Below are 27769 nucleotides of genomic sequence, written 5' to 3'. Positions count from 1 at the left end.
CGCGCACCCTTTAAAAGGTTTTTCGCTTTTAAACATGGCGGACCGTTCGCCTGTTAACAGGTTTTTAAAACACGATAAGTTGCAACACACTATACATCTCTCTGGCGCCACCCAAGTTGCACACAATGGCGTAATAAAACTCTGGAATATTTGCTTACTTGTCAGTAAGTTGATCTCGCTGTTTTCTTAAGCCACTATAAGCGATAATGCTTTGTTGCTCTTCAAGCTGTATGTATCAGCCAGTAGTTAGTGTTGGGGTATGGATAAGGACAAATTCCTTTCCGATGAGCCAGCTGACCTGCCTTGTGAGATGCGTAGTGACAGCAGTGACAGGGGAGAGCAAAGAACTGTGGCCACTTGTGGCCACATACAGTAAAAGTGACCATAGCTCAGACAATAATAGGGGTAATAACATTGCGGGGACAGTAAAAAATTCAAAAAATCACAAATTATTGTCATTACATTCGAAATTGAAATACAAAGCATTTCTGATGAATGTGGCAAAGCCCTGGGCTACAGACCAGACGGTGGCGGCAGAACCAGCGTCAGACACAGACTTACTGCGACCGTGCCCATCCAATCCCACCCCAAGCAAGCCTCATGCAGATCCCACAGGGCGACTCTCAGGTGATATGCGGAAACATACCCTCGTGAAAATTGTGAAGAGTGAACATCCCAAGGGGAAGCATCTTTCTAGGCAATGCCCTGTTTCCACAGTTCACAAAAAAAGGAGCATGTCTACATTTGCAAGTTCTCTGTAATGTCACTTCACAAACAGGAATGTTTCCAGAAATATCACACTCTCAAGCACTTCTAGGAGCATTGGAAAGTGTTCTCCAAAAATTTTAGTTCATAAAATTAATTAGGAAATTTTATATTAATTTTTAAAGTGAACAGTGCACAAGTTAGGGTAGTAGGTTTAAAAATTCTGGTCCCCAGGGTGATTTAAATATTTAATCTGCCGGTCCGCGAAGTGTTAAAATATCACCTTCTTTGTTAGTCTTGTTAAGATGAGTTCAAACATTTCTGTCAGTAAAAAGAATTTTTATTCATGACAAAGCAGAATCATAATACTGTGAAACAAGAGGCATCACAGTGTGGGATACTTCAGAAATGGGTTCTGATATGATGAAATGCATACTCCGTTTGGTTGCTACACAGAACCACTCTCAAGGTGTGGATGCTTTCTGAACACATCCAGGCTATTAGAGTTGATGTATCCAGGGACTCATGAATCGATATCTGGACATTAACACAACAATAAAAATAAATCATTCCAACTGCTCACGTTGTTTTATTTGATAGCTGCTACATGTTTCAGTTCACATTTGGGACCATCTTCAGGCAGTCTCGCCAAATATGTCATTGTAACTAGGAACAAATATGACATAAATGCCCATACAGAGGGAATATACACCCTAAAGAAAAAACAGAAGCATGGCAACATACACAGAAGACAAGTGAGAAAAAACAAAAACTGAAAACATTACCGTGAATAGCTTCTACAACATACAGTATAACAGTGAACCTCAGGAGAAAGACAACCTAAAATCACTTGTGGAGCTGAGCCCTTCTTCAGAAGCCACCAATTATACAGCCACTCAAGAACTTCCCAGCATTTTATGGATCCTGAAGGTCCATTACTGTGTTCACAAGAGCCCCCCACTGGTCCCTATCCTGAGCCAGATCAATCCAAACCATACCATCTTATCCTATTTCTCTAAGATCCATTTTAATAGTTGATTTGTTATGTCAAAACCCATACTGATGATCCCCAATAATTTCATCTATATATGGACTTAACTTTGAGAGAAGGGTATGGGATAAAATTTTGTATTAAGTCGATAGCAGTGATATCCCCCGATAATTACTACAGTCAGTTTTATCATTCTTCTTGTGAATTGGTACAATAATAGACTCCTTCCTCTGATCAGGCAATTTTTCCTTATTCCAATTAGAATTAATTAGCTTATGGATTTCTGAATGTAATATTCTGCCTCCTGCTTGAATCATTTCAGCCAGAATTTGATCATTACCTGGCAATTTATACATTTTCAACATTGCAATAGCAATTTCAACTTCAAAAGGGGCTAGAATCAGGCTCTAATGGCTCAGCTGTATGGATTTCTATCTGCTTAACAGCACTGACCCTATGTACATTTAATAACTGAGAGAAGTGGTTCTTCCACCTATTCAATATGTTGTGGGAATCTGCAAGCAGATCACCATTCTCATCCTCCATGAAGTTACTTCTAGGTTAGTAACCCTTTTCAAAGTAATTTATTCCTCTATACAGGTCTTAATGTTCTTGTTTTTACTGTTCGTTGCAATCGTTGAAATTTTTATATTCTCCCTAATAGTTTCAAACATTTTATTAATATCCACCTCAGTGTCTAAGTTTTCCAAAGCTGTGAACCTATATCAGATTTCAACACGATAGTGCCCTTTATCCTCTACCTTGTTTAATTCCTTGAGATTGAACCTCTCCACATGAACTCTGTGCATTGTTTGTTTAGGCAAACTATGATGCGGGACAAAAACTAAAAAACAACAGGAATTTTACATTCATAGACAAGATAATTTTAAATAATTTAAATTTTAAAATTCTGAAAAATTTTAAAACCAGAAAAATCCTTGCAAATTCTGAATGGTCATATGTATCATATGACAGTGATGAGTATCACTAACATGGATCCACATCAGGACAATTCAATAAAAAGAAATGTATCTGATGAGACTGCCTGAAGATGGTCCCAAATGTGAACCGAAATATGTAGCAACCATCAAAGAAAACCAATGTGAGCAGTTTGATTGGTTTATTTTTACTGTTGTGTAGACAGCCATATACCATCAATCATGATACATAAGAGGATACGAACAGTGAGGAGAGTATCAGTCTATTCATATCTTGTCCACATGAAGAAGGAAACAGAACTTGTTTAAAACATATTGTGGTTTTTCTATAAAAAACAGGATGGATAAGATCTAAGACAAACTTAAATAGTCTCGTGTCCAAAAGACTTATATTTATAGATATGAGAGAGCAGAAAAAATTTACATCTGAAATGTACAAAAGATATGAGAAAGTATGGGTAATGTAATTTGTTCTGTACAAGTATCACACACCTCTGAAACGCAGATCCCTCCTTTTTTCCTACATGAGTTGGATTACAAATTAAATCTCTTTCTAACATCTTAAATATACTATGAGATTTCAAGTTTTCACACTGAAGCACCAAAGTTACCATCTTCCGGCATATAACATCACAAAGTATGGCAGATAGGTATGAATGTTTCAGAAGCACCTTCTTCCTCTGCCTTCAGGGTTGAAGAAATCAGTCTTAGAACCATTTTATTAACAATACCTGAATATAAATGTGGCCCTGAGGAAGTCCTTTTTTGAGATGTATTTTGTCAATCTCTCAAGAACTACATGGAGATGAATGGTAATTTCATGCTGATTTTTAAATATTACCTGTCTCCTTAGGTAACTTCCATGGTAATTTAACAGTGAAACTCAAATTCAAATCACAGTGAGATGAACCAATCTAAGGAGCAATTCCTAAATGATTAAATTATGTCTATGAGACTGTATGATGTCATAACCCAAATGACCACAACCTAAATTTCCATAAAAACAAAAATTTCAGACCTCAAATATTTTGCCTGGAGAATAACTGAATCCATGTGTACAGATCATAATAATATAATGCCTGACCTAGGGAAAAGAATGTTTAAAACTACTGATGTATGTAAAAATGTCAAGTAATACCTGTTAGTCTAATTCTACATATTTTTCATGCCAAATATTTTATATAATACTGAAAAGGAGACTCCCAAGGAGAACATGCACACATAAACCACAAACGCAAATGATACATTAAAAACAAGCTGACGTAATAACTACAACAAAAACATCAACAATACAAAAAAATACATTCTACAATAATAGCACTAGATCACTCAGACATGTAAACCAAGAAAAAAGCAAAGAGCTGTACCTTCTTGGATATAGTGCTGTGTAGTTCGGTGAAAGTCAACATGTTCTGGACGAATATGTCACCTTCATCTCCAGGGTCAAAGAGTAAGCCAAACAATGCTGGTTTCTTGCTTAGCTTACTCTTCGACCCTGAGCGGCCTCCGTATTCTACCGGTAACGTTCCCACCTCATGACTCAAGGTACGTGGGTTCACACCCGGTGGAGGTCGTGGAATTTTTAGGGGCGGAAAAATTCAGGGAACAAGTTCTCCGGGAGGGACTTTAAGCCGTGGGTCCCGTGTCGTAGATTTATGGCACATAAAAGATCCTCATGTCTCTAGGAGACCTCTGAGCTAAATTAGGCAACAATTTCCTGCCCAAGTAGTTTCCAGTGCCTCTGGTAGATGGGGGAAAATATCAGGTACTGACAGCTGACCTCGTTGGCTGAATGGGGCTGATAGCATGCACCAGTACAGGTAGGGTATGGGGACAGTAGAAATTAAAGGGGGACACAATAACAATGGACCAATAACTGGTCTAAGTGCATGGGGAAACCCACCCCCTCTAATAATAATAATAATAATAATAATAATAATAAATAAATACTCTTCGACCCTGAAGATGGAGGTGACATTTACTAAAACTTTCTCTGAACTACATGGCATTATATCCAAGATGATAAAACTCTTTGTAACAATCACTGCAAGAACCCCAAACCCTACCAAGAAAAAAGTGTTTTAATAATATAATATGACATGTTTTCTGAAACTGTGGTCTCAGACCCCTTGGGAATCAAGACCTAATTCTATGAGGGGTTGCAGAGTTCTCAACAGTTGTTTCAAACATATCATGCATTCATGCACAGCCTGGCATGTCAGTTAAGATTTAAGATACATGCTTTCAGAAAATGTGTGAGTAGCTACAGCAGAAAAAACATTCTGTGAATCCCTTCACAATGGTACAAAAACATTTTATAACTCAATGTAGGTGCAGGGAGGTTGTAAAGCTATTTGGGTTACTGCTGCCACTGTACAGCCTGACAGGGACCTGCAAAAGAGTGCAGAACTGAACTTCTCATGACTGTACAGGGACATTTTATAGCTGCAGGTNCAGGGAGGTTGTAAAGCTATTTGGGTTACTGCTGCCACTGTACAGCTGCAGGCGGAGAAAGGCTGTAGAAGTACTTAAATTCTTGCTGTCACTGTATATAATTGTGTGGTGAGAGGTCACATAAATTTATGTATTATTCTTGGTGGTTATGGTACACATAGGTGCTGGAAGGGGGACTAAGCATCCACCCTCCCTATTAGGATTTTTGGAAAAGAAAATCAAAACTGATGAAAAGAGGGAAATATTCCAAATTTTAATAACAATAATTACAGATTTTTTAAATCAGTAAAAACAATTTCAGAAGGGCTGAAATGTAAGCCTGCAAGCAAATTATTCTGGCTTCTCAGCCCCAAACACAAAAGAAAGTAGTGTTTCACAATATTTCTGACATTATTGTGGTGCCTTGTTGCATGAATTCCACATCAGCACTCCTTTCTTGTCCCCCCCACCAAAAAAAAAAAACAGCTGTCATCTGCTTTCCTGTTTAACCTTTTTCAGTTTATCTGGTGAATGTGTGCATTCACTGCTTTCACTGTTCTTTGGCTTCAGCATTCACAAATGAAACCCAGTTTCATCCTTGTTCTGACTGTACTGAGAAATTCGTTGCTACCTTTGTGGTATTGCTCTAATAATGTCAAAGTTGAAGCCATCCTCTGCATTTTGTACACACCCGTAAGCATTTCTGGAACTCATCTAGTGCAAGATATGTGATAGCTTGGCCTAAGTGTGATAATCTCATACAGAAAAGTGTGTGAAATTCATGGAAATTCACACAAAAGTTCTGAAATTGTGAAGTGCCATCTTTCACAAATATTTTGGTCAACACTTTGAACAAGATCATCATTTACTACAGATGGCCGACCACTTCGCTCTTCATCATGAATATCTGTTCAACCATCTTTGAACATTCTACACCACTGGCTTATATTTCCTCCACTCATTACATTTTGGCTGTACTCTGTGCATAATTCATGATGGATTTTTGCAGAACTCATGTTTTTTGTATAAAGATTCACAGGACACATCATAACTCACTCTGTGGAGACAAGAACAAACACTAGGTGACCACTTATACCATGGTTTACAAGGCAATGAATCATGTGACACTACCTCGCATGCTCGGGCTCTCTCCTGCTCCTATATTAGTTGCCTAAAATAAAATGAGGTTACTTTCTGAATGGCCCTGTAGATATGGCACAAAGTAATCCCTGCCTGCAACACTGACTCTCTCTACTTATAACAGACCCTCATTACTCATTCCTGCAAAAAGGTGACACAAACTTACCATATTTTATATGAAGTGATAGGACTGGCCCCCTTCTGCCTTGAAGCATGTCTCACAGTAAGTAAGCAAGTTTCCCAACACATTCTGGAGTCCTGAAGAGAATAATTCACACTTACAGTACACCAAACCATTACTTTTCCACTGTGCAATGGCGTTTGTTGGCAGGCACAAGTGATTTATTCACTCCAGTTTTGAACAAAGACATGAACGAGGAAAAGGCTCAGTGTTATATAGCAGCAATATTGACAGTGTCATTAAATAACCAACTTAAAAAAAAGGGGTAAGGCCTTATCAGCTATGAACAGCTGTGAATCCATGACTCCAACATACACATTTTGCAGTAATCAGCTGCAAAAGTAAATATTTGCTGCACAATCTTGCTGCTTGAGCTCATTCCAGTGAAAATCCACTTTCTTGTGCCAATCTACCCAACAGCTGGTGAATAATGATATCTGGCTCTCCCTGTAAGTTTTCAACTCTTTCTTCAGTTAGCACATTCCTCCACTGACAGCACCCATGTCACACCACTTTCTGACAAGCTTCAATACAAACAACTCTGTAGGAACTCCTCCTTTCTGAGTATTTCTAAATGCATATCCTCTAAGTTTCCTTTCCTATTAAGGGCCAGATTATGAAAACCTGGTGTTCAATCACATGCCTCATTGCAAGAATAACAAATTCAAGTAACAAGATAAATAGATGTGAGCACGCAAAACCCTCATACACTACAGTATCAATCACATGATGTTTGTTGACTACACATAAGCCCTTTCCTCATATGGAGGTAGTGATCACAAAACATGTTCTATTATTAATTATAAAATTACTATATTTTACACTGTCCATTGTTTTACATGTATTTAAAATTATGCAATGTTTTAGAAGTTGGAGCCTCTTCTGTCATCAAGTACAAAAAAAAAAAAAAAAACAAAAAAAGAAATGGGAACAGATCCTACATGCCTAATATTAAGTAAAAATAAGCAATGGACAACTTCCAACATAATAATGTTACACTTAATGTTACAGAACATTGTCACAATCCTGTAGAGGATCATGTGCTTTGCTCATGATGCAGTGACATTTCCTTCTTTACCTTCATTATGTCACTGGTCATGTCAATGTGCAAAATATATGAATATGGAGTGAATAAAATTCTCATGCCATTCAAGAAGTCCCATCATACAGTGGAAAACTAGTGGTATGGTCTGACGTATATGCATGGCAAATTATTCACTTCAAAAACAAGTACTGTGTTAGGTCTGCTCACCTAAGTCACTGCCAGTGAGTGAGGTTAGTTCTTGTGTCAACCACCCCCTCACCTGAGGACGATAACAGACAATGGACACGACCAAAAACCTTGTAATCCTGAGTGTTATACACCACTGTCAGAACCCTTTAGAGTAAAAAATATGTAAGTTTGTGTCACATTTTTACAGTAATAAGAAATGAGGTTCTGTTAAGTGAATACACTGTATATGCAAACACATCCACAGGTATTTATTTTTATGTAAAACATAACATCCTTCTCATTGACATAAAAGGAAGCTTCTATGACCATCAGTCTATACAATGAACACAACAATCTTATCAGCACCCATACATCTTCTATTCGTTTCTTCAGTGAAAACAGTAATAATTAGGGTAGGTTTGAATAATGAATCCTAAATTGAGCTGAATCTTCCTTATTCAAGTTAAAGATAATACTTAGTCCCTGCTGACTTCCTGATGACACTCAGGAGATGGTTTAGGTACTCTCTATAATGTGCCAGAAGTTTCAAACTGCACACTTTATCCCACAACGTCGTGTCCTAAGGATCCTCAGAGTATTCAGTGAACTGCCACAATGCAGCAATGTGAGACTATTTACCATATTCTTAACAAGTACCGAAGTCTTAAACAAGAAACCTCTATGTCGTCTTACTTTCAGAGTCAACGTGCAGGTTGTACAACTGTAAGACATTCCATGCACCAAAGGAATGCTAGCTGAGTAGAATGGAAACCAGCAGCAATGCAACCAAAGGTTAGTGACAGCATAAAGACATATAACCATGATGTTTTGATGTACTGACCGCTTCTTGTGGTGAATCTAAGCGGTCAAGAGAAAGTCCCACAGAGTCCTATAAACGAAGGCATCAGGGACGGACGTAGCGAGCGAGGCAACAAGAGGGAGCGAGAACACACACCACATTTAGCTAGCAACCACCATATCCAGTTAAGAGCACTTTCCACATAATATATTCACTTCATGTACACAAACCCTTGAAGTACAATAAGTCACATCCAAACAATGTTTTCAACACTTCCACGTCAGAATAAGTAAAACAGAATTATATGTACAAACTAAAAAAAAAAATGCAATAATATTTATGATATTATGGCAAGTTTCTCTGATAGGTATACTGCAGTTTGCCTGGAAAGACACATTCTACAGTTCTTTCCTCACCTGCTGTGCCAATCACTGATGGCAAACTGCAACATATTTCTTTGTTTGAGGAACTGTTACACTTAGATTTAAATATATGTATACCAAGTGGGTCATTCCACATCAAATTAACACAGAAACAAGACACATGCTCCCACAGAATTGAACAATTTTCTGAGACTGCAGTGCCAATAGAGATAAGCATTCCTGACAAATTTTACTGTTTTATGGACACTAGAATTCTGAAAACATAAATCCAAAGTCATAAAAAACTTGTTTCTAGGGCATAAGTTGTTTTAGAAAAAGTGGCAAAACTTCTGCCCTAATTGAGACACACGGCCCACAGTATGCTCACATCAAGGATAATATAATGCCTCTTCCAATGATCTAGTCCACCATTATACTTGGCACAGTTACACATTCAAGGACTTCAAATGTTACTTTTAAACCTGAACTTCTCAAAATGTGGTATTTTTTTTTAAATTGTGTGCATGTAATTATTGTTTAAAATATTTGAAAATCAAGTTGGGACTGTAATGGGTTTGAGTTCTGTAAGCACAAGTGCTCAGAATGGATATTAAAAGTGGTTGTACATATTTAAAAAATGTTTACTGCACACTACAGAACTGAAACCATATTCATGTACCAACTGTCCAGCTGAGATTTTCTCAACTCACACTCCTATGATGTTAACACAAGCTAATGTAAATGTGAATCCAGTAACATTCTAAAACTGGAGACTTACAGACATCAACTCTCATTTTGTAACTAACAGTAATATGATGTGAAACAAAACTTGGAAAGCTGTAACAAGGCAGCATCACAGAAATTCAACCTAACAGTGACACACTGTACTTGCACTTCAGAGGTTTGTATTATTCAAAACAACAAACAAGCTTTCCTTTCAATGCCAGAAAATTTTTCCCAGAGATTCCAGACAAAGAATTACCTTAAGTTAAAAAGAAGTTTTGTGATTCCTATGTTAAGAGAATTTCATAATTTCATATTCAATGAATTTTAACCATATTAGCATGCCTGTGCAATTTCTATAGAAACTTCAGAAATCTGAAAGACACCAATCACCATACAGGAAGCAAAAGCATGACCATACCACCCTGCATTCAGAATTTAATGAACAAAGTTCTTGCACTGATTACACAAATCTGAGTTTCCCTGCACTGGTTATTGTGAGATATTTTGATCTACAATATGCAACATGTTGTCAACGGCAATCCACTGTCATTCTGCCAGTTTGAGTGCACACACAGCAAGTGTGATATAACCTGTGATTCTTTACAGGCCCATTGGACACCGTTCATTATCTAAGACATGTCTTGATATGTACAGCATTTCAGGAGTCAGCTGTATTCCCATTTTCAAGTGACTGTCACATACTTTTATTTACTACTTTTCATTCAAGATTAGTAGTGATAGTTGGGATTGAACCCAGGACCTCCAAAGTATTAGGCTAGCATAGTTTTGTCAGTATAACAAAGAAATCAGTACAATCAACTTCCTGCAGGTTGTGTATACCAAATTATACCTGACACAATGGACAGCGACCAACATAATGTTGGTACAAGGTTTGGTACGGTGAAACCTCCAGTTAAGGTTTCTTTGTGAGCACTGGGTTTTAACATTAAAATAAGTATTTTCTTCACTAGAAGAAATTTAACATCAAGTTTATTATATGGGATCACTGAAATTGAACACTAAATGGGAGTCTTAATTTGGGTACAGGGCTGGGATAGCTCAGTGGGTATATCAATGGGCCATGGGCTGGACGGCCAGAGTTTAATTTCTGGCCAAGGCAAGAAATCTTCGTCTACTCCACAGTGTCCAGACCAGCTCTGGGGCACACCCAGCTTATTCAATGGGTACCATGGACTCTTTCCCCGTGGGTATAGCGGCAGGAGTATGAAGCTGACCACGTGTCTCCAACTAGTTCTGATGTTAAGAATGATGGAGCTATACTTCTCCTACCCAATATATCAGTTCTCATACTAAACACAGATGACGAATTCTAATTCATATTTTTGTTTTTGTGAATTTGCCATTAAATATTAAGATGTGACTTCAGATCATTATCTTCAAGGGTTCGTATATGTGTGTAACAAACATAAAGTACATGAACTTATAACCTATGCTTATAAAGAAATACAATACTGATAACAATGTCCCTAAACCTCTCAAGATGCATGTAGTAAAATGAAAGAAAGCTAGTGCAATATGCTCTACATGAACCAGTAAATGTTTCATGTGAAACTTTATTCTACAAATGACTTTCATACAATGTACACCAATAATATATACATAAAAATGATCTCAGTAAATTATAATTATAATTAATTGCAAATAAATAAGAAAAAGCTTTGGGACTGTCCATGAATTATGTCTATTTTCTAGTTACATGTACTAATATAGACTATATCCCAATGGATAATCAAGACATTTCTGAGCAGCGATTCCACCCTATAACAGCCATACTACATAGCTCATATTCCATTTTGTTCATTTGTGAGTTACAATCAGTATGAAACCACGGTACAATTATGTTCCACCAGAAATGTCAATAATAATATACTAGACCAACACCTGTGGAAAACCTTCAGAATAAAAACACACAAATCCTAATGGGATGCATCCTTCTGTGTCATATACTAGCATTTTATGGGACTGTCTACATCAAAGTCATATCAACGAACATGTCGATGATAACATAACACAATTCATTTATTTCACAAAGGTGTTGCTACATGTTTCGACCCTTACTAGTCATCATCAGGCTAGTCTACAAAAATATCAGCTTAGTCACTGAATTATTTTCATAATATGGATCCATATTATTAAAATATTTTACCAGTTGTTTAGCAAATACACCCCTTTGTTAAAACATAATCTAACAAATACATAGTTTTTAAGATTAAGATTAAAAATTAAAATAAAAATTAAAATTACATATATGGTTTGGATTAATATTGTGACGTGTTGCGCAATGGAGGACACCCCTCCCTCCCCAGCGGTACGTGGCGGCATCATAGTGCTGTCATTACTATGGTACTAGGCAAGTCAACACACCGCCCCTCTCCCCGCGGTGACATAACACGCAACGCAGCTGTGACATGGGTAACAGGCAACAGCGGTACTCATTGCGTAACAGGCGGGCGCTGCGACTATATAAGGGAACTACACAGCCACCATAGTTAGTTAAAAGTGTATCAGCCACTGAAGTGAGTTCTCCAGTCAGCAGTGAACAAGTTAAAAGTGTATCAGCGGCCGAAGACAGTTCTCAAGTCAGCAGTGAACCAGTTCTCAAGGCAGCAGCCTACGAGTTGAGCTGGAATATAGCAGCTGTCATGGAAAGAAGAACCAGATGCATGTGTGATAATCAGTGATAGTTGTGATAAGTAATAATTGGGAGTGTGTGATACAGTGACACTTGTATAGCTCCCGTATTGTAATTAATACGTGTAGACTACTGAGGACAGAGCGAATTGATTAGTGCGTAGGGTTTGTAAACTGTGGAAACCCGCAACAATGTTGTAATTAATTGTAGCAGAGATTTGTAGGTTGTTAAATAAACAAATTAACAATCCGAACGGCATCTTCAGTAAAAAGACATGTAACAATATTAATGTTAATATGATTTTAAAATTAATTACCCAAATTATACTTTGATTTTAAGAACTGATTTTAAATTATTTAAAAAAAAAACTCTAGAAGTGTCCTGGCTGAGATTCAAACCAAGTACCTCTTAGATACAAGTGTAGAACGTTATCTGTAAACCATCCTGTTATGTGTGAGCATGGAATTGAACTTATAAATATTGTTTAGCTGAATTTCAGGACTGAAAGGGTTAACTGAGTGCACACAAAATTAATGTAATATGAAGATGGGGTTTGTAATTTACAGGGAGACATTTCAGCGGACTGCCTCTATGGTCTAGCGGTCAGAGTTCCTGGCTACATATCCAGAGGTCTTGGTAAGATTCCTGGTGCTACCAGATTTTCTGAGAAGTATTGGGTCTGGAATGGGGTCCACTCAGCATCATGAGGATAATTGAGGAGCTATTTGAAGGAAACAGCGGCTCTGGTCTAGAAAACCGACATTAACAGCCATGTGGATTCGTTGCGCTGACCACACAACACCCTCTATCTGATAAAGTTGGCAGTAAATTCGCTGACAGGCGGTGGTCACTTGATTGGTATAGTTCGCTTGCGGACCAAAACCACGGAGTTAGTTTAGTTAGACATTTCAGCATAGTCATCATGTAACTTAGGAAAACAAATAAGCTGACGTAATTCATGGACAGAACCACTCTATTGCTGTATATCAAACACACCCATGATTAGCAATCCAAAGAGCAAAATGAAAATATTTTCACTTTACCTGTAGCAGTGCTGGGCCCATAACTGGAACAAGAAAACCCTGGTACAGAAACTCCAGCATCTGTTTCTTTACTACAGGATGTGCAACTTGAACGACCGCATTGCAGAATTCTAGGGAGTTCATGAACATTGTCAGCTCACTGATCTCATTCACATCATCTGGGGTAAGGCGATGCCAGTCTTCAGTCTCTATTGCTAGTTTGCGTGGGAGCAGGGAGTACAGTCCACTCAGCCCTGTTGCAAGCACCTACACAGCAGACAAAAGGCAATAAGCATTCATGAAGATGGAATGAAGGATGTGAACAAATGCTGCAGGTAAGAGGTTAGCATTCCTACTTTGCATTCATTAGGTCCAGGTTGAAAACCTGGCATGGAGACTGGCTATTCTGAGTAAGGTTCCCAGTGGTTTTCCTCAGTCCATCAAGGAAAACTGTAGGATAGTACCTCAAATTAGGCCTCAATTGCTTCCTTCTACATCGTTTTCAGTTTACTATTCACTAACCATCCTAACCGAAGTATACATAAGCTGAGTTACTGAAGAATTTGCTGAACAAACTAAGAATACATAAAATAAATAAATGAGACTTGATGTTCTCATGGCGATGAGTAATAAGATTACGAGTTTCTGGAATGTGACACTGTTTAGTATGGACGATGGGTACCACACTACATGATGTTAAATCCAAGATAACGATAACCACAAAAATTAAAGAAGGAAGTTTCAGTATATGACCATTTGCTACATGTAAATGGACTCAGTACACCCACACTCAACAGGCTACTTTCATGCCTTTGTAAATTATACCTTCATGCTCTCACTGTGTCATTACTGTAAAACCCTTCTAGGCTTGATCTCATCAATCTGCATATTGATTAATCTGGTCAATTCTGGCACCATTCAACACTGAGTAAAGGAAGTAAACTTGAGGTCATTAAGAAGGCTGAGCCCAGTGCATCCGCTGCTGTAACTGTGATAAAGTCTAACAGAGCGAAACAAAACGTTTTTGCCTACTTTATCATTAAAATAAAAATTAAACCCTATTCTTCCATCCCTGATTATCATGTTCTCTTGCATTGGCAATTCGGATTATCACAAAATCTGGACTACTTTTGCTGCATACACTCTGGTATAGCAATACTTTACTGTACTTATGGACACAGAAAACAAGGTAGTGCCCAATTTATGGACATTTTTAAAATTCTTTGTTGTACCAATTTTTCATGCCTTTCAAACAAATCAATCAAATATGAACAAATAAAAAATATCTAATGTAGTAACCAAATTACGGTTTCCAATCTGAAAATAAAACTGAAAACATACAGATCAGAATGACAACTAACAGAATTCTTTCTTATAAAATTTTATATATTTATTTAATTACTTTTTATGATTTGGGGACACTCTGAACACTCCAGATAACAGGAGTCGGTTAATAACAAACTGTAAAGCACGTAAAAGGTATCAGTTGTGAACTGACTTCAAGTACTGCTGAGTGTTTGCATGGATTGGTAGAGGGAAAACTGTGAGAAATTTCACACCCATGGCATTTTAAACATGAAGCATGAGTGCTATCCAACGGACCACAATTTTAAATAAGAATTTCATGAAAATTGACCAAAATATCCAAAAGTTATTAAGGAGAACCTCCTTGTTTGTTTGTTTCTTTGTTTGTGTGTGCTCATACACACACGTGCATTTGCATACATGCACTCATGAGTGTGTGTGTATGCACAGACACACTTCTAAAAAAATAAGTGAATAAGAGGAACAGGTCAGATGGGAACACAGCGGAGAAACAGAGCCGGAGATAAGCAATCTAATTCTGTGACAAGTAGCCTTTGTTCTGCTCGTCATATCAAGTCTCTTTACAGATTTAAGATAAATGTGATAACACAGCTCGCACACAACTACTATACATATCTTATCTTTCTCCACACAGAATGACAGGGGGTTTGAGACTTAGGCATGCCACATCTCTAGCTAGATAAAATGAACACAGCTATGAGAATGTTCATATTAGAATTTTGTCAACAGTTTTACATGGCATATACCTTAATTGCAAGAACAATACAAATCACAATTATGCCTTAATTTCAGGACTGCTCCCCTCATGAAGTGTAAGCATAGAAATCCACTGATTCCTGTGCACAGGTAACTTTAGGCACACATGGTTAGACATGCGAAGAGGCAAATACTCTACAATACAGAGTACTATTTTCTGGGATTTTGTCCTCCCAAACATCAGCTGACTTTCAACAGACTATACGGTGTTACATCCCAGAAGACAGCACTCCTCATAACCATGGCTGTGAGAAACTCAAATCCCTCTCTAGAATAGTTCAAAATCAGTGCCTTCTATAAGATTCTCGTAGCTGGTACACGCACTGTATGTTATCACCATAATGACTGCCAAATTACAGTCAAAATAAATACTGGATTCTCAACCAGCTTTTAACTCTCTTGTTTGGGGGTCTAAATATCAGACACAAAAAGAACTCAATATNGAATGTTATGCTTGATGTAATGTTGTTGTTATCTGACATGTCCAATTGTAATTTCTACAGCTATGGATGAAATAAATGAATTGAATTGAATTGAAATATCAGACACAAAAAGAACTCAATATGCAGGCTATCAATTCATAAAGTTTACTTTAATCATATGTAGAAGGAATAGAGTCTTCTTACAGAATATGATGGATTGGAAAAGTGTTTAGGTAGCTACAAAGTACAGTGAAACCATGACAGAATGAGTTTGGCTTAGATCACAAACTTCACTATAATGGGGGGGGGAATGCCTGCTTCATGTAATAATAAAGGAAATATTGTGAAACTTCCCCAGTGTTTGGGCTATACTGTTTCTGCAGCAGAATATTGATCATTCAAGCCAATGGCAACAGCATGTCACATCTTTGAACAAAACAGGAAAATGCAAATTACAGTGAAAGACCCCCAGGTAATGTTTAAAGGGACAAAATTAATCAGCCACACATATCCTGTGTGACTGTGAGGCCATAGCTTACTTAAGATTTCATCATCTGGGTCAGTTCTTCATGGAACCAAGTGACTTTTATGATGCTCCCATAAATATAGTCCTACATTCATTCGAAGTGTAGGATTAATAAAGGGTTAATCCAAAGGGGAAGCACAGTAATCATTGAAGGTCACAGAGGGAGGGCCAGATTTTATACCCCACCCCTTACACACATACACATACAAGGGATGAAATTAAATGACAAAAAAGAACAGGTAACCTATCAATCAAAAAAAATACACCAATAAAGATTACAGCATTACAGATGACCACTGATGAAAAGAATACAAATTTCTTCATCAGCAACTTAACTCAACTGCATGCATGAAGCAGTTTATAAGCCAATAACTATAAACATGAGAGTACTGTGAAATCCTGAGATTATACTGGATAATTTCAACACAAAGAGATGTGGACTTCACTAATAAGTTATTAAAAAAACTACAGTGGCAACGGCAGTGGTGGTGGAAGAGGCGCAGCCAATACCAACCACAAACAATCCATTAATGTGAAGAAAGCAGTCTTCTGGGATGTGGCACCATGCAGATGTGGTGTTAACCGATGTTTCAGAGGAATGTATCGTCTCCATCTTGAGGGTAGAAGGAAAAATAAGAAAATCCGCAAGTGAAGAGACAATGAGAAGCAGATTGCTTGCACTGGTTCTCACTGTCCCTTCGCTTGTGGATTTTCTTATTTTTCCTTCTACCGTGAAGATGGAGGTGATACTTTCCTCCAAAATGTCGGTTAACACCACATCTACATGGTGCCACATCCCAGAAGACTGCCTTCTTCTTAGCCACCGCCATGAAAACCTCAAATCTTACAATCCATTAACGTGTTTAAAACTGCAACAATAAATTCCATTTGAGTGGGTTTCAATCATCATCTAAGCATGAGTTGAACTAATATGCTAAACTGCATTCTAATACAGCATTTTTAACTTAACATTACCTTAATCTAACACTAACAAAACATCATTCTGAGGACTGGAAGTTCATGGATTTGAAAAGCAGACTTCATGAGTTCAGCCTGGAACTTGTTTCACTTTTGGAAACTGGTCTAGAGGAGATAACGAAACAGGGCAATACTCACTGGGCAAACATTGGAGTGCTCTGCAATGTATGATCCCACTATCTCATTCTTCTTGGACAAAGACATACAGAGCAGCAAAGCATCACGAGCCTGCTGACCAATGCCACCCTCTCGGTGAACAAAAGGAATCAGAAGGGTGAAGATCACAAATCTGCAATTATGAAAAAGTTTTGTGGTGTCACAACTAATTCACATCATCCATTAACCTCTTCCATGCTTGGAAATTCATGTGTGTGCATGTGAGTGTTTTCATTCTGTTTTGAAAATATTTTTAAAATATTCTGATCAATTTTAGACGAAGAACTTACCTCTACTATTACACAGTCTCTTAAATTTCACTTGTTCCACATGAAAATCATCATCAAATGAGCGAATGTGTACAAATACTCAAAGATGGAGTTAAATAGAATGTGCACAAAAGATGCAATAAGATGCTCAGGTTTTTAAGACAGAAATGAACATGAAAAGAGAAGAATTAAGGTGTTTACATTTCAAGGTTTATATGTAGCACCTGTTATAAAAATTACTAGCACAAATTTTGGTTTGAAAATGATCAAAACGGACAGCAATCATGTAAGAAAATGGTTCTACACACTGTTTTGTACCAAGCAAAACTGTACTGTATATATTTTTTTCTTTTTTGTGGGCTATTTTATGATACTCTCAGTAGCTAGACTACATGGTGCTGAATGGAGGATGACTGATGACCTAAACTTTAGCACTACCATTGCATTTGCCTAGAGGGAGTCAATAAAACTATGAAATACCCGAGTCAGGAGAGCCAGTGCCCTGGCCAACATTCAAACTGGGCACCTGCTGAATATGAACATACAGTGTTACTGACATGGTAACTGCATTGATGGCTATAGATTCAAATTCCACTCGCAATATGCATACAATACTGTGTCTTCTGAGCTGTCTTGTTCAGCCACAGGCCTAGCAATGGCCTGAGGCCACATACAGGAAGTCCCATTGCAGATCTAGCAGATTACATGAAAACAGAAATCTCTACATCACAGATCAAAATAGAAGTAGAGAATGCATTAAGAAGGGATGAAGAACTTTGTATTCAGTGTTACAACAGCAGGTGATGCATCTGTAGCCTTCAATAACATAGCTATTATAAGAAAAATAAATAGTGTACTGGCACACACCTGTGTAAAGATAAAGGTAAAGCTGACCATGCTTCATTAAACACAATACTATAAAGACCTATGGGGGAGTGGACAGCTTTACAACCAGGCTGGTTTACCTTAAAGGACAGAGCCCCCAATATCCACTGAATACAAGGCTGCCCAGTCTCCAGGGCCAGTTTCAATGCTGTGGAGAACTGACAATCTCTTGTCTCTCCTGGGAATCGACCTATGACTTCTGTGTCATATAGCCTATGGCCTAGTCCCTGTACTGAGCTATCCTGGCTCAAATATTTATTCAAATTATTCTTTGGATCTTGTCTTTAACCTGCATTAATGAGAACTGACATGATTGTTGAATATTAAACCAGTAAAAATATTTTCACTTACCTGGCCGGACCCTGGTCTGGTGAGGCATAGAAAAAGAGGTCAAGTAGCTCAGTATTCTGCATCAGCGAGACACAAAGTTGGTTGAGCAACACAACAAGTCTTTTCTCCACTTCAACGGGGAACACTTCACCAGCACATGATGTAAGAAGCTTAAGTAATGGGCGGACGAATGGTTCATGGACTAGCAACTGGTGATGAGAGTGACTGACAAGCAACTCATAGAGCTTGAGCTGCTCCAAGCGGATGGCGTTTCCATATCTAATTAACAAAGTGAACTAACATTACTTACTTACTTATGGAGCTGAGCCCTTCTTGAGGAGAAGCCAAATCTGCAGCTACTCAAGAATTTCCTAGCATTTTATGGAACCTGAAGGTTCATTACCGTGTTCACAAGAGCCCTCCACTGGTCCCTATCCTGAGCCAGATCAATCCAATCCACACTATCCCATCCTATCTTTCTAAGATCCATTATAATATTGTCTGCCCATCCTACATCGTGGTTTTCCCCGTGGTCTCTTTCCTTCTGGCTTTCCCACCAGTATCCTACATGCATTCCTCTTCTCCCTCATATGTGCTACATGAACTGCCCACCTCATCCTCCTCGACTTGATCATTCTAATTATACTTGAAGAAGTCATGAAGCTCCACATTATGCACTTTTCTCCAACCTCCTGTCACTTCATCTCTCTCTGGTCCAAATATTCTTCTCAGCACCCTATTCTCAAACACCCTCAGTCTATCTTCCTCCTTTAATGTGAGAGACCAAGTTTCACACCCATACACAATCATAGGCAAAACATTACTACTTTCACAAAACACAATTTAACATAACCAAGCAGAGTTCACATGACAGCAAACGGAAACTGAAGGAGGGAGAGATATGGGGGAAAGACAGAGAGTAAGGGAATAAGAACTACATGCTCACATATACTGTTGGATCATACCTCCCAGTGTGTAAACTCCATGAAAACAGCTTTTCTAACAAGTTTTCACTAAGGAGAAAGTCCAAACAAGGGCAAGCCTGGTGATTTTCATTGCTTGGACTATTTCCTGCTGTCCTTAACTCTAGTAGCAGAAGCGTCACCATTTGACCCAAATGGTTGACAACGCCCACCACATCATCCTGGATAGGATAACCATTAGGAGGCTGAAAGTTAAAAGTGAAAATTAAAAAAAAACATACCATGATATAGCCCACTGGTCTAAGAATGATGTTAAACACATACATGACCACTGAACAAAAGGGTCCAGGATCACATAAAGTTTACACACAATACTTACACTTGAGGTAAGATGGTAGAATATTTATTATTACAAGGAATATTCAGAAAGTAAGCTCTGTTTATTTTAGGCAACTAATGTAGGAGTGGGAGAGAGCTCATGCATCTGAGCTAGCATCACATGACACATCACCTCGTAAACCATCACATAACAGGTCACTTAGTGTTTGTTCTTGTCGCTACAGAGTGAGTTATGATTGTCCTGTCATTGATAATCCCGCCAGCTGCAAAATTCATGATGTTATCCTATTTCTACATGAAAAAAAAAATGAGTGCTGCGAAAATCTACTGTGAATTATGTGCGTTTTATGGTCAAAATGTAATGAGTGAATGGACTGTAAGACAGTGGGGTAGAATGTTCAAAGATGGGCAAACAGATATTCATGATGAAGAGTGAAATGTTTGGCCATCTACAGTGAATGATGATCTTGTTTAGAGTGTTGACCATAAAATTTGTGAAAGATGGCACTTCGCAATTTCAAAACCTTCGTGTGAATTTCCACAAATTTCATGCACTCTTCTCTACAAGATTATCACAGTTAGGCTAGGCTATCATAAGTTTTGTCCAAGATGGAATCCGAAAATGTTCACAGACGGGCACAAAACTCAGAGAATGACTTTGGCTTCATTTTTTTAGAGCAATACCACAAAGATAGCAACGATTTTCTCAGTCACATCATACATGTAACAGGTGATGAAACTTGGGTTTCATTTGTGAAAGCTGAAACCAAAGAACAGTGAAAGCAGTGGATGCACACACATTCATCAAACAAGTCAAAAAAGTTTCAAAAAACGTTGTCTGCCTGTCAGAGAGCTGTTGGCAACCATTTTCTTGGACAGGAAAGGAGTGCTGATGGTGGATTTCATACAACAAGGCATCACAATAACATCAGAAGTGTATTGTGAAACACTAAAAGAAAAATGTGTAAGGCCATTCAGAACAAATGGTTTGGAATGCTGACATACAGTGTACTTGAAGTGCTCCTCCATGACAATGCACATCCACACACAGCTGCTTGTACTTAAGCACTGCTGGAACATTTCAACTGGGAGTTGTTTGACCACCTTCCTTAGCCTTGATCTCGTTCCAAAAGACTACACCTGTTTACATACCTGAACAACTGGTTGTGAACACAGTGCTTCTACAATAATGAGGAGTTGGTGGAACGTGTCAAAAACATGGCTGAGCTCACAGGCAACAGACTTCTTTGACACAGGCATACAAAAACTTCTTCCCTGGTACAAACATTTCAATTCCAGCATTGACTACGAGAAGTAGCTTATGTATATATGCATTTTTTGTATATAATGTTTCTTTTTTGTTTTTTCCCATTGTTTGTTTTGTTAACAGCTCACCAGAAGTTACTTTCCAAATAGCCCTTGTGTTTATGTACAGAGAGCCCTTGGTTTATGATGGTTTTAAAATTGTCTAGTAATATCCTTTGTTTTTCCCCCAAAATTCTGGAATACCGTGTTCCCACTACTAAAAATAGGTCCTTACGCAACACTACTGAGCATGTATTCATGGCAGGTGGAATACCACAGATTTTGTTCCAATTTATTTCTTCCACATTGCTAGAGTTAAATACTCAAAACAATATTTCCATTCAAGGATTTATCACTCAATTCACAATTAAAGTGACTGTCTGTACAATGTATATTACTATCACTGCACCACACTTCATAAACATCATTAAACAAGCAATATATATATATAAGGAAATGTGGTCACTAACATGATATTACTTAAAAAAAATTACTTTCAGGCAAACATCAAACAAGTGACTGCCAGAGGGTTTATTGTGTAGAAAGAGTTGCACTTTGTACTTACTTGTGTTCTTTCTATGATTTCATACATTTGCTGCCAATGTTTTCTGAAACTATCATAACAAGCAGTGGGATCACAATCTTTCGGTGGTGAATTGGACGGCCTGCGTTTCCCAAAACTTGCCCTTAAAGGGCTGTTGCGCAGCCAGCTCATATTTAGCTATGTGAGAACTGTTCTAGGCATCCTGCAATTTTAATACCAGGTACACATTAAGAGAAGCTGTTGACAACACAGATTAACATATCAAATGTTGTCAGCCTATTGTATACCTCATACCTATTTGAGATTAATAAACTATTCATAACACATATCTGTTTTATCAAGCTCCTAAATTCTCTGTTTACGCTTCAGGATAGACTACGCCTTCAACTTATAGATTTATGACCCTTATTGTAAGCATGCAGTAAAAAATCAGATGAACTTACACCTATAAAATATAATTCGCTTATATTAAATCACTTTCGGTTTGTAATTTACATACCTTTTACAAAAAATATAACAAAAATAGGAATTTCTTTCTCTCCCCTGTGTCCTACAGAACACCCACTCCGCCATTACCACCAATGCCATTTCAGTGTTCAAAAATACACATTTAACACAAAAGAAAAGGAAGGAAATGGTTAATAGTATTTTGATAATATAATGTCAAGAGAGTGATTTATGCCTCTCAATCTTCCTCCTTATAGAATCTTTTGATAAATAGTAGGATGTTGATTTACGGTACAGATTTTGTATTGTGTACAACATGGCGGCGAATGAGGTATTTTGCATATCAATTATTATGTATTTTAACTTTTATAATTAATGTGATTTCAAATGGTTATCTCTAATTTGTTACCATATATATTTGTTATAAATAAGAATATTAATATATACTTTCTGATTGTATTTATTTTAATGTGTTCAGTTAAAAATATTATGTTCTAACCTTAGTTGTATTCTATTCGTACTTATTTGGTACACCCAACTTGCTGTAGAAGTAAACTCTCAGCCTGTATACTATCACGTCAATATGATATACCTGGCTCTGTTCACCAGTATTTAGTAAGACTGTTTTAAAATTATGGAATAATTGGAATATTTGGTTTCGAGACGATCCTTGACTTTGCAGAAATTTGCTCACATGTACATCATGTAGCACAGAACTGAGATGCTATGCCATCATTGCATTATATTCCACATATATTAGCAAATGTAGCATAAAGGACTGAAACTTCCTCAAAACGAGCTTTAGTGCTGGATGTAATTTGTCGCCACAGAATTCCCACATAGACTTAAATTAAGACCAAGACTAAACCGGCAAGATTCAGTGTTTTCCCTGAGTCTTAACAAGTAAATATAATACGAAGTTAGTGACGTTACAGTATGAATGAAGTTAGAATGATGTGGTTGACATGTAATCATCTACTTATACCAGGCCCTTGTCTTATAGAAAAAAGAATTTACTGGGCTACGGTCTGACAAAGATCGAGAACCACTGAGCTAGAGCATTGACATCTCAGGAGGATGTATTTTTTTTATTGCTAGTGGGGTGGGACTAAGTCCCTTGCAGTGCGGCCACTTCTGGCCTATTGTACCAGCCCAAGATGATTCAGTATTCAGTATTAGAGGGGTGGGTTTCCCCATGCACCACGACTAGTAGTCTATTGTACGTCCCCATTTAATTTGTACTGTCACCATACCCTACCAGTACTGGTGCTTGCTATCAGCCCTGCTCAGCCAGTGAGTTCGGCCCCTCTACTGGCAGATGGTACCCCATACTTCCCCCATCTACCAGAGGCATTGGAAACTACTTAGGTGGGAAACTTTTTACCTAATTTTGCTCAGAGGTCTTTTATGTGCTGTAAATCTACAACACAGGACCCACGGCTTAAAGTCCCTCCTGGAGGACTTGTTCCCTGAATTTTTCCGCCCTTAAAAATTCCACGACCTCCACCGGGTTTGAACCTGTGTACCTTGAGTTATGAGGTGGGAATGTTACCCCTAGACTACAGAGGCCGCTTAGCCCAAGATGATAGGTGAGGATGATTGTGGAGCAATTTGTGGAATGAAGATCGGCAGGGGAAACCAAAGTACTTGAAGAAAACCTGCCCCAGTGCCACTTTGTCCACCACAAATCCCACTCGACCAGACCCGGGGTCGAACCCGGTGGGAAGCCAGTGACTAATCGCTTGAGCTATGACGTACCCTGAGGAGGATGTAACTATTTTGTCCTTAGAGGGAACGTTCTTCCTCTCCTTCAGGGAGTACTTCTTTACCACTCCTTGCAGGAAAGGAACTTTGTACAGTATCAGAACTCAACTATCTGAACAGCCAGTGCCATGAAAACATGGAAACTTAAGACATGTTACTTACTTTTTATTTAGAATTTTGAAGACCACCGACGTAAATGGGACCGAGATGAATACGAACGCTTGGCTGCTGAGAGAATTCAGGAGGAACTGGATGCCCAAGAGAAAGCAAAGCAGAAACAGCCACCTGTCAAACGTGAATTGCTTCGCCAAAGGGACTATAGAGTAGATCTTGAGTCAAAACTTGGGAAGAGTGTAGTAATTACAAAAAATACACCTTCATCACAAACTGGAGGGTATGTTCAGTCTTTGTAACTTGTAAAAGCAGTGAAGAGATCACCTAGACAAAACATTAAACCTCATGACCACTCAATAAATGCACTTCCTTGCTGTTTAAGGGTGGTTTGTACTTCATGTCTTTCCAAAATCTATTCCATTGCCAAGTATATTGTTTTTAACCAACTGAAAACTTTCATACAGTGAGTTGCTATAATATTTTGTTCAAAAGAGTTTGGGGGAGGGGATTTTTTCATCATTACATGACACTGATATTCGAGACAGTATAATAAAATATATGAAGATATAACCCAGATATATCATGTTTAGATTTCTTCTGTTAAAGGTTAGTGGATTGTTGATTAGACTAGATTAAGGAGGTTACTCAGGAAGGAGAAATGGTACGAATCTGGTGACTGGAATGTAGTGGAAGGGTAATAAAGGGAAGAGAAATGTCTGCACTTAAACCAAAGAGAAAACAGTTGCACATATCTGAAAAAAAAGAAGTATTTCTTCAGTTATTCTTAAAATATGTTAATTTCAAGAGAAATGTTAAATCAGAATTTTACTGCAGTTTGAAACAATAACGGATTCAAATGAGCACTAAGTAACTGCATTGTATATTTAAAACTGTTGAAAGTTGTAACTTTTAACAAATTGATATTGATTCATTTCAGATACTATTGCAATGTTTGTGACTGTGTTGTGAAGGATTCCATAAACTTTCTGGACCACATCAATGGAAAGAAACGTATGTTCCGTGTTGTCTGTAAATATGTTAACTTAGAGCTGTAAATTGTAAATTCATCAATATGTAACTAGCTAACCTAATGCCTAGCTCAATTCATACCCAAACAAACTCCGTGATTTCAGTCCGCAAGCGAACCATACTGATCGAGCGACCGCCGCTTGTCGGCTAAGTTTGGTACCAACTTTTGTGGATAGAGGCTGTCGCGTGGTCAGTGCAACAAATCCCCATGGCCGTAAATTTCGGTTTTCTAGGCTGTTGCCGCTATTTCCATGAAATAGCTCTTCAATTATCAATACATACCCTCCTCCCCAAAAACATTTTTTCTGGCAACAGCCTGAAGGTTCAACGGTGACAATTTTCATTCCTGTCTTCAAGTGAACCTCTTACCCAGAGGTTTTCTTGACTGAATTATATATGCATCGAATGCAGAAGAATGGCGAGCAATCCTGAAGAAGGCCAGGGCTCACAAAGGGCTGTTGTGCCAGTGATAATGATCATGATATATGCATTTTGCAATTTTTCCATTATGTCCAACTTTTGTAATATTCTTGATTTAGCTGCATTAACTGCCTTAAACTAAAAGCTAAATATGAATTTAATGCAACCACCATGTAATTTTACATTTTACAGATTAATTACCTCAACAAAATATCAACATTTTTCAAAGATCTGTTACCCTTCATCATTTCAGCACCACATAAACTTATTAAGCGACACTTCTGTTGTTCCGACCTCACAAGCTCTAACATTCACTGTGTTGTTACTACCAGTTGTAGGAAATTAAAATGTGTAAGGTTGTGGTAGCCTCCATTGGTACAAAATTCACTTAAGATCGATGATGGGGGGGGGAGATTACATGGTGATCTAAGTGTAATGTAACGTGGATGGTGCAACAGGAAGTAGGGGTCACATGAACTCTGCGTTTCCACGAGTGACATCACCTACCCCCACTCCTCCCATCACTACACAACGCTCGGTAAACCCCCCCGCTAGACTGTGATGTCACGAAACAGGTGAGTCTGTGCAGAGACTGGTCCTAGGCAATAGGTAAACATGGCGATTACCAAATAAGGAAGCGAGGTACATTTTCTGCTGTCTGGCTGAGGGTTTATAAGAGAAACTGGAATGCCGAAGGAGCTAGTGGAAGTCTTAGCAGTCACTGAGTGCAGTTGCAGTCTAGCATTCGCCAGAGTTAGTTGAGATTTAGCAGTCGGTGTCCAGCCTTCGAGGAGAGAGGTTACAGTATGTTTTTCTTTGAGAAGGAAAGTATATTTTAGAAGTTTCTGCGTCTGGAGGAGATATTTTTGTGTAAATTGTGAACTCCCACATTAAGTTAGAAGATTTAGATCTCCTTTTCTTTCACAGTGTGATGTGCTGATTTTGTTAATGACACACTCAGATGCTATATTCTAAAAATAGTACAGTAAATAACATTTGTTTTTTCCTCAGATCAACGTAACCTGGGTATGTCAATGCATGTTGAAAGATCATCACTTGACCAAGTGAAGAAACGTTTTGAAAGCAACAAGAAAAAGATTGAAGAAAAGAAGAAAGATTATGACATTGAGCAGAGGATGAAGGAATTAAGGGAAGAGGAAGAAAAGCTGAAGGAATATCGAAAAGAAAAGCGTAAGGAGAGGAAGCGTAAACTTGAGGAGGAAAGTGAAACTCAGAATGAAACTGAATCTGAACTTGCTTCTGTTATGGGATTTTCTGGTTTTGGATCATCAAAGAAGTAGCAGAATTTCTTTTTATTTCTTTTTTTATTATTCGAATGCATAAAGCAGGAGAATTTTGTACGAAGACGTGAAACTTGTATCAATAGTGCTGTACATTGGTATTAACTAAGCTGTCAGTAGGTACACTTGTAACATATTTCTGAATAAATATGAATTAATAACAGTAACACAGAAAGAAACGTTGAACAAATGAAGAACCTAACCTGAGAATATCAAAGAATATGATGATTTATGTAGAGAATATATTAAGACAAACAGGTGCACATAATATAGAAGTGGGGTTCAAATAAATGCTCCAGAAATATACCAGTGAATATTAAGTTTAGGAAAGAAGTTGTTTTTCTTAAGTATGTATATATTTTTGTGTCTGTGTGTGCGTGGTAGCTAGGAAATATGGTATTTCCTGCGACAATGTGCCAGAGTGGAGGAAAGATGAAGAACAGTTACTATATTTATCAGAGAAACTTCCAGTGGACTAAAGAGGTGGGGGGAAAAGTTCTGCTTGAGCCAGAGAATCATGCCCAAGTATTTTATCTGGGAAAGTATTGTAAAGAGGTGATACCTGAGGGTCATAGTATGGTAAATATGGTCCTTGTTTTGGCAGTGTATTGAATTAATTGTATATATCCTGAAGCATTGTAATATCAATACACACAACATTAGAAAATTACACAAACACAGTAGATTCAAATCAAACTTCTCTTTTAAGTTGCCAGTAAGCGGAACAATATGTGCTGTATTGTTATGCTGTTTGAGGTAAAGGAACAACAAG

The 27769-nt window shown here is 37.9% G+C and overlaps 2 protein-coding genes across 3 annotated transcripts in view; one reads left to right on the top strand and one right to left on the bottom strand.

Annotated features, from left to right (window-relative positions):
* LOC111874268 (UPF0518 protein AGAP011705) overlaps positions 1-22497 on the bottom strand; it is a 34242-nt gene extending 11745 nt beyond the window's left edge. Inside the window, exons 1-7 of one of the 2 annotated variants that reach the window (XM_023869625.2) lie at positions 22422-22497; positions 21944-22124; positions 19777-19979; positions 18833-19090; positions 17310-17460; positions 13185-13430; positions 8443-8490 (exon numbers count right to left, since the gene is read on the bottom strand). In XM_023869625.2, the coding sequence (XP_023725393.1) occupies positions 8443-8490; positions 13185-13430; positions 17310-17460; positions 18833-19090; positions 19777-19979; positions 21944-22093 (1056 nt within the window). In that variant the 5' untranslated portion in view covers positions 22094-22124; positions 22422-22497. The remainder of the gene's footprint in view (positions 1-8442; positions 8491-13184; positions 13431-17309; positions 17461-18832; positions 19091-19776; positions 19980-21943; positions 22125-22421) is intronic. The other variant, XM_023869626.2, reaches the window with a different exon arrangement.
* Positions 22498-22598: 101 nt separating this feature from the next.
* On the top strand, positions 22599-27164 carry LOC111874270 (zinc finger matrin-type protein 2). The gene is made up of 4 exons (XM_023869627.2): positions 22599-22700; positions 24307-24527; positions 25185-25258; positions 26708-27164. The coding sequence occupies exons 1-4, from the start codon at positions 22686-22688 to the stop codon at positions 26995-26997; spliced, it is 600 nt and encodes a 199-aa protein (XP_023725395.1). The 5' UTR covers positions 22599-22685; the 3' UTR covers positions 26998-27164.
* The last annotated feature ends 605 nt before the right edge of the window (positions 27165-27769 follow it).

This window comes from Cryptotermes secundus, unplaced genomic scaffold (genome assembly GCF_002891405.2).
Source record: "Cryptotermes secundus unplaced genomic scaffold, Csec_1.0 scaffold1679, whole genome shotgun sequence".
Lineage (NCBI taxonomy): Eukaryota > Metazoa > Arthropoda > Insecta > Blattodea > Kalotermitidae > Cryptotermes > Cryptotermes secundus.
This window is presented reverse-complemented; position numbering and strand designations above follow the sequence as displayed.

Bases quoted from the DNA above. Each gene is read 5' to 3' on its own strand.
- LOC111874270 (XM_023869627.2), top strand. The intron at 24,528-25,184 runs GTATGTTCAGTC...GATTCATTTCAG, and splicing joins CCTTCATCACAAACTGGAGG to ATACTATTGCAATGTTTGTG. The intron at 25,259-26,707 runs GTATGTTCCGTG...TTTTTTCCTCAG, and splicing joins CCACATCAATGGAAAGAAAC to ATCAACGTAACCTGGGTATG.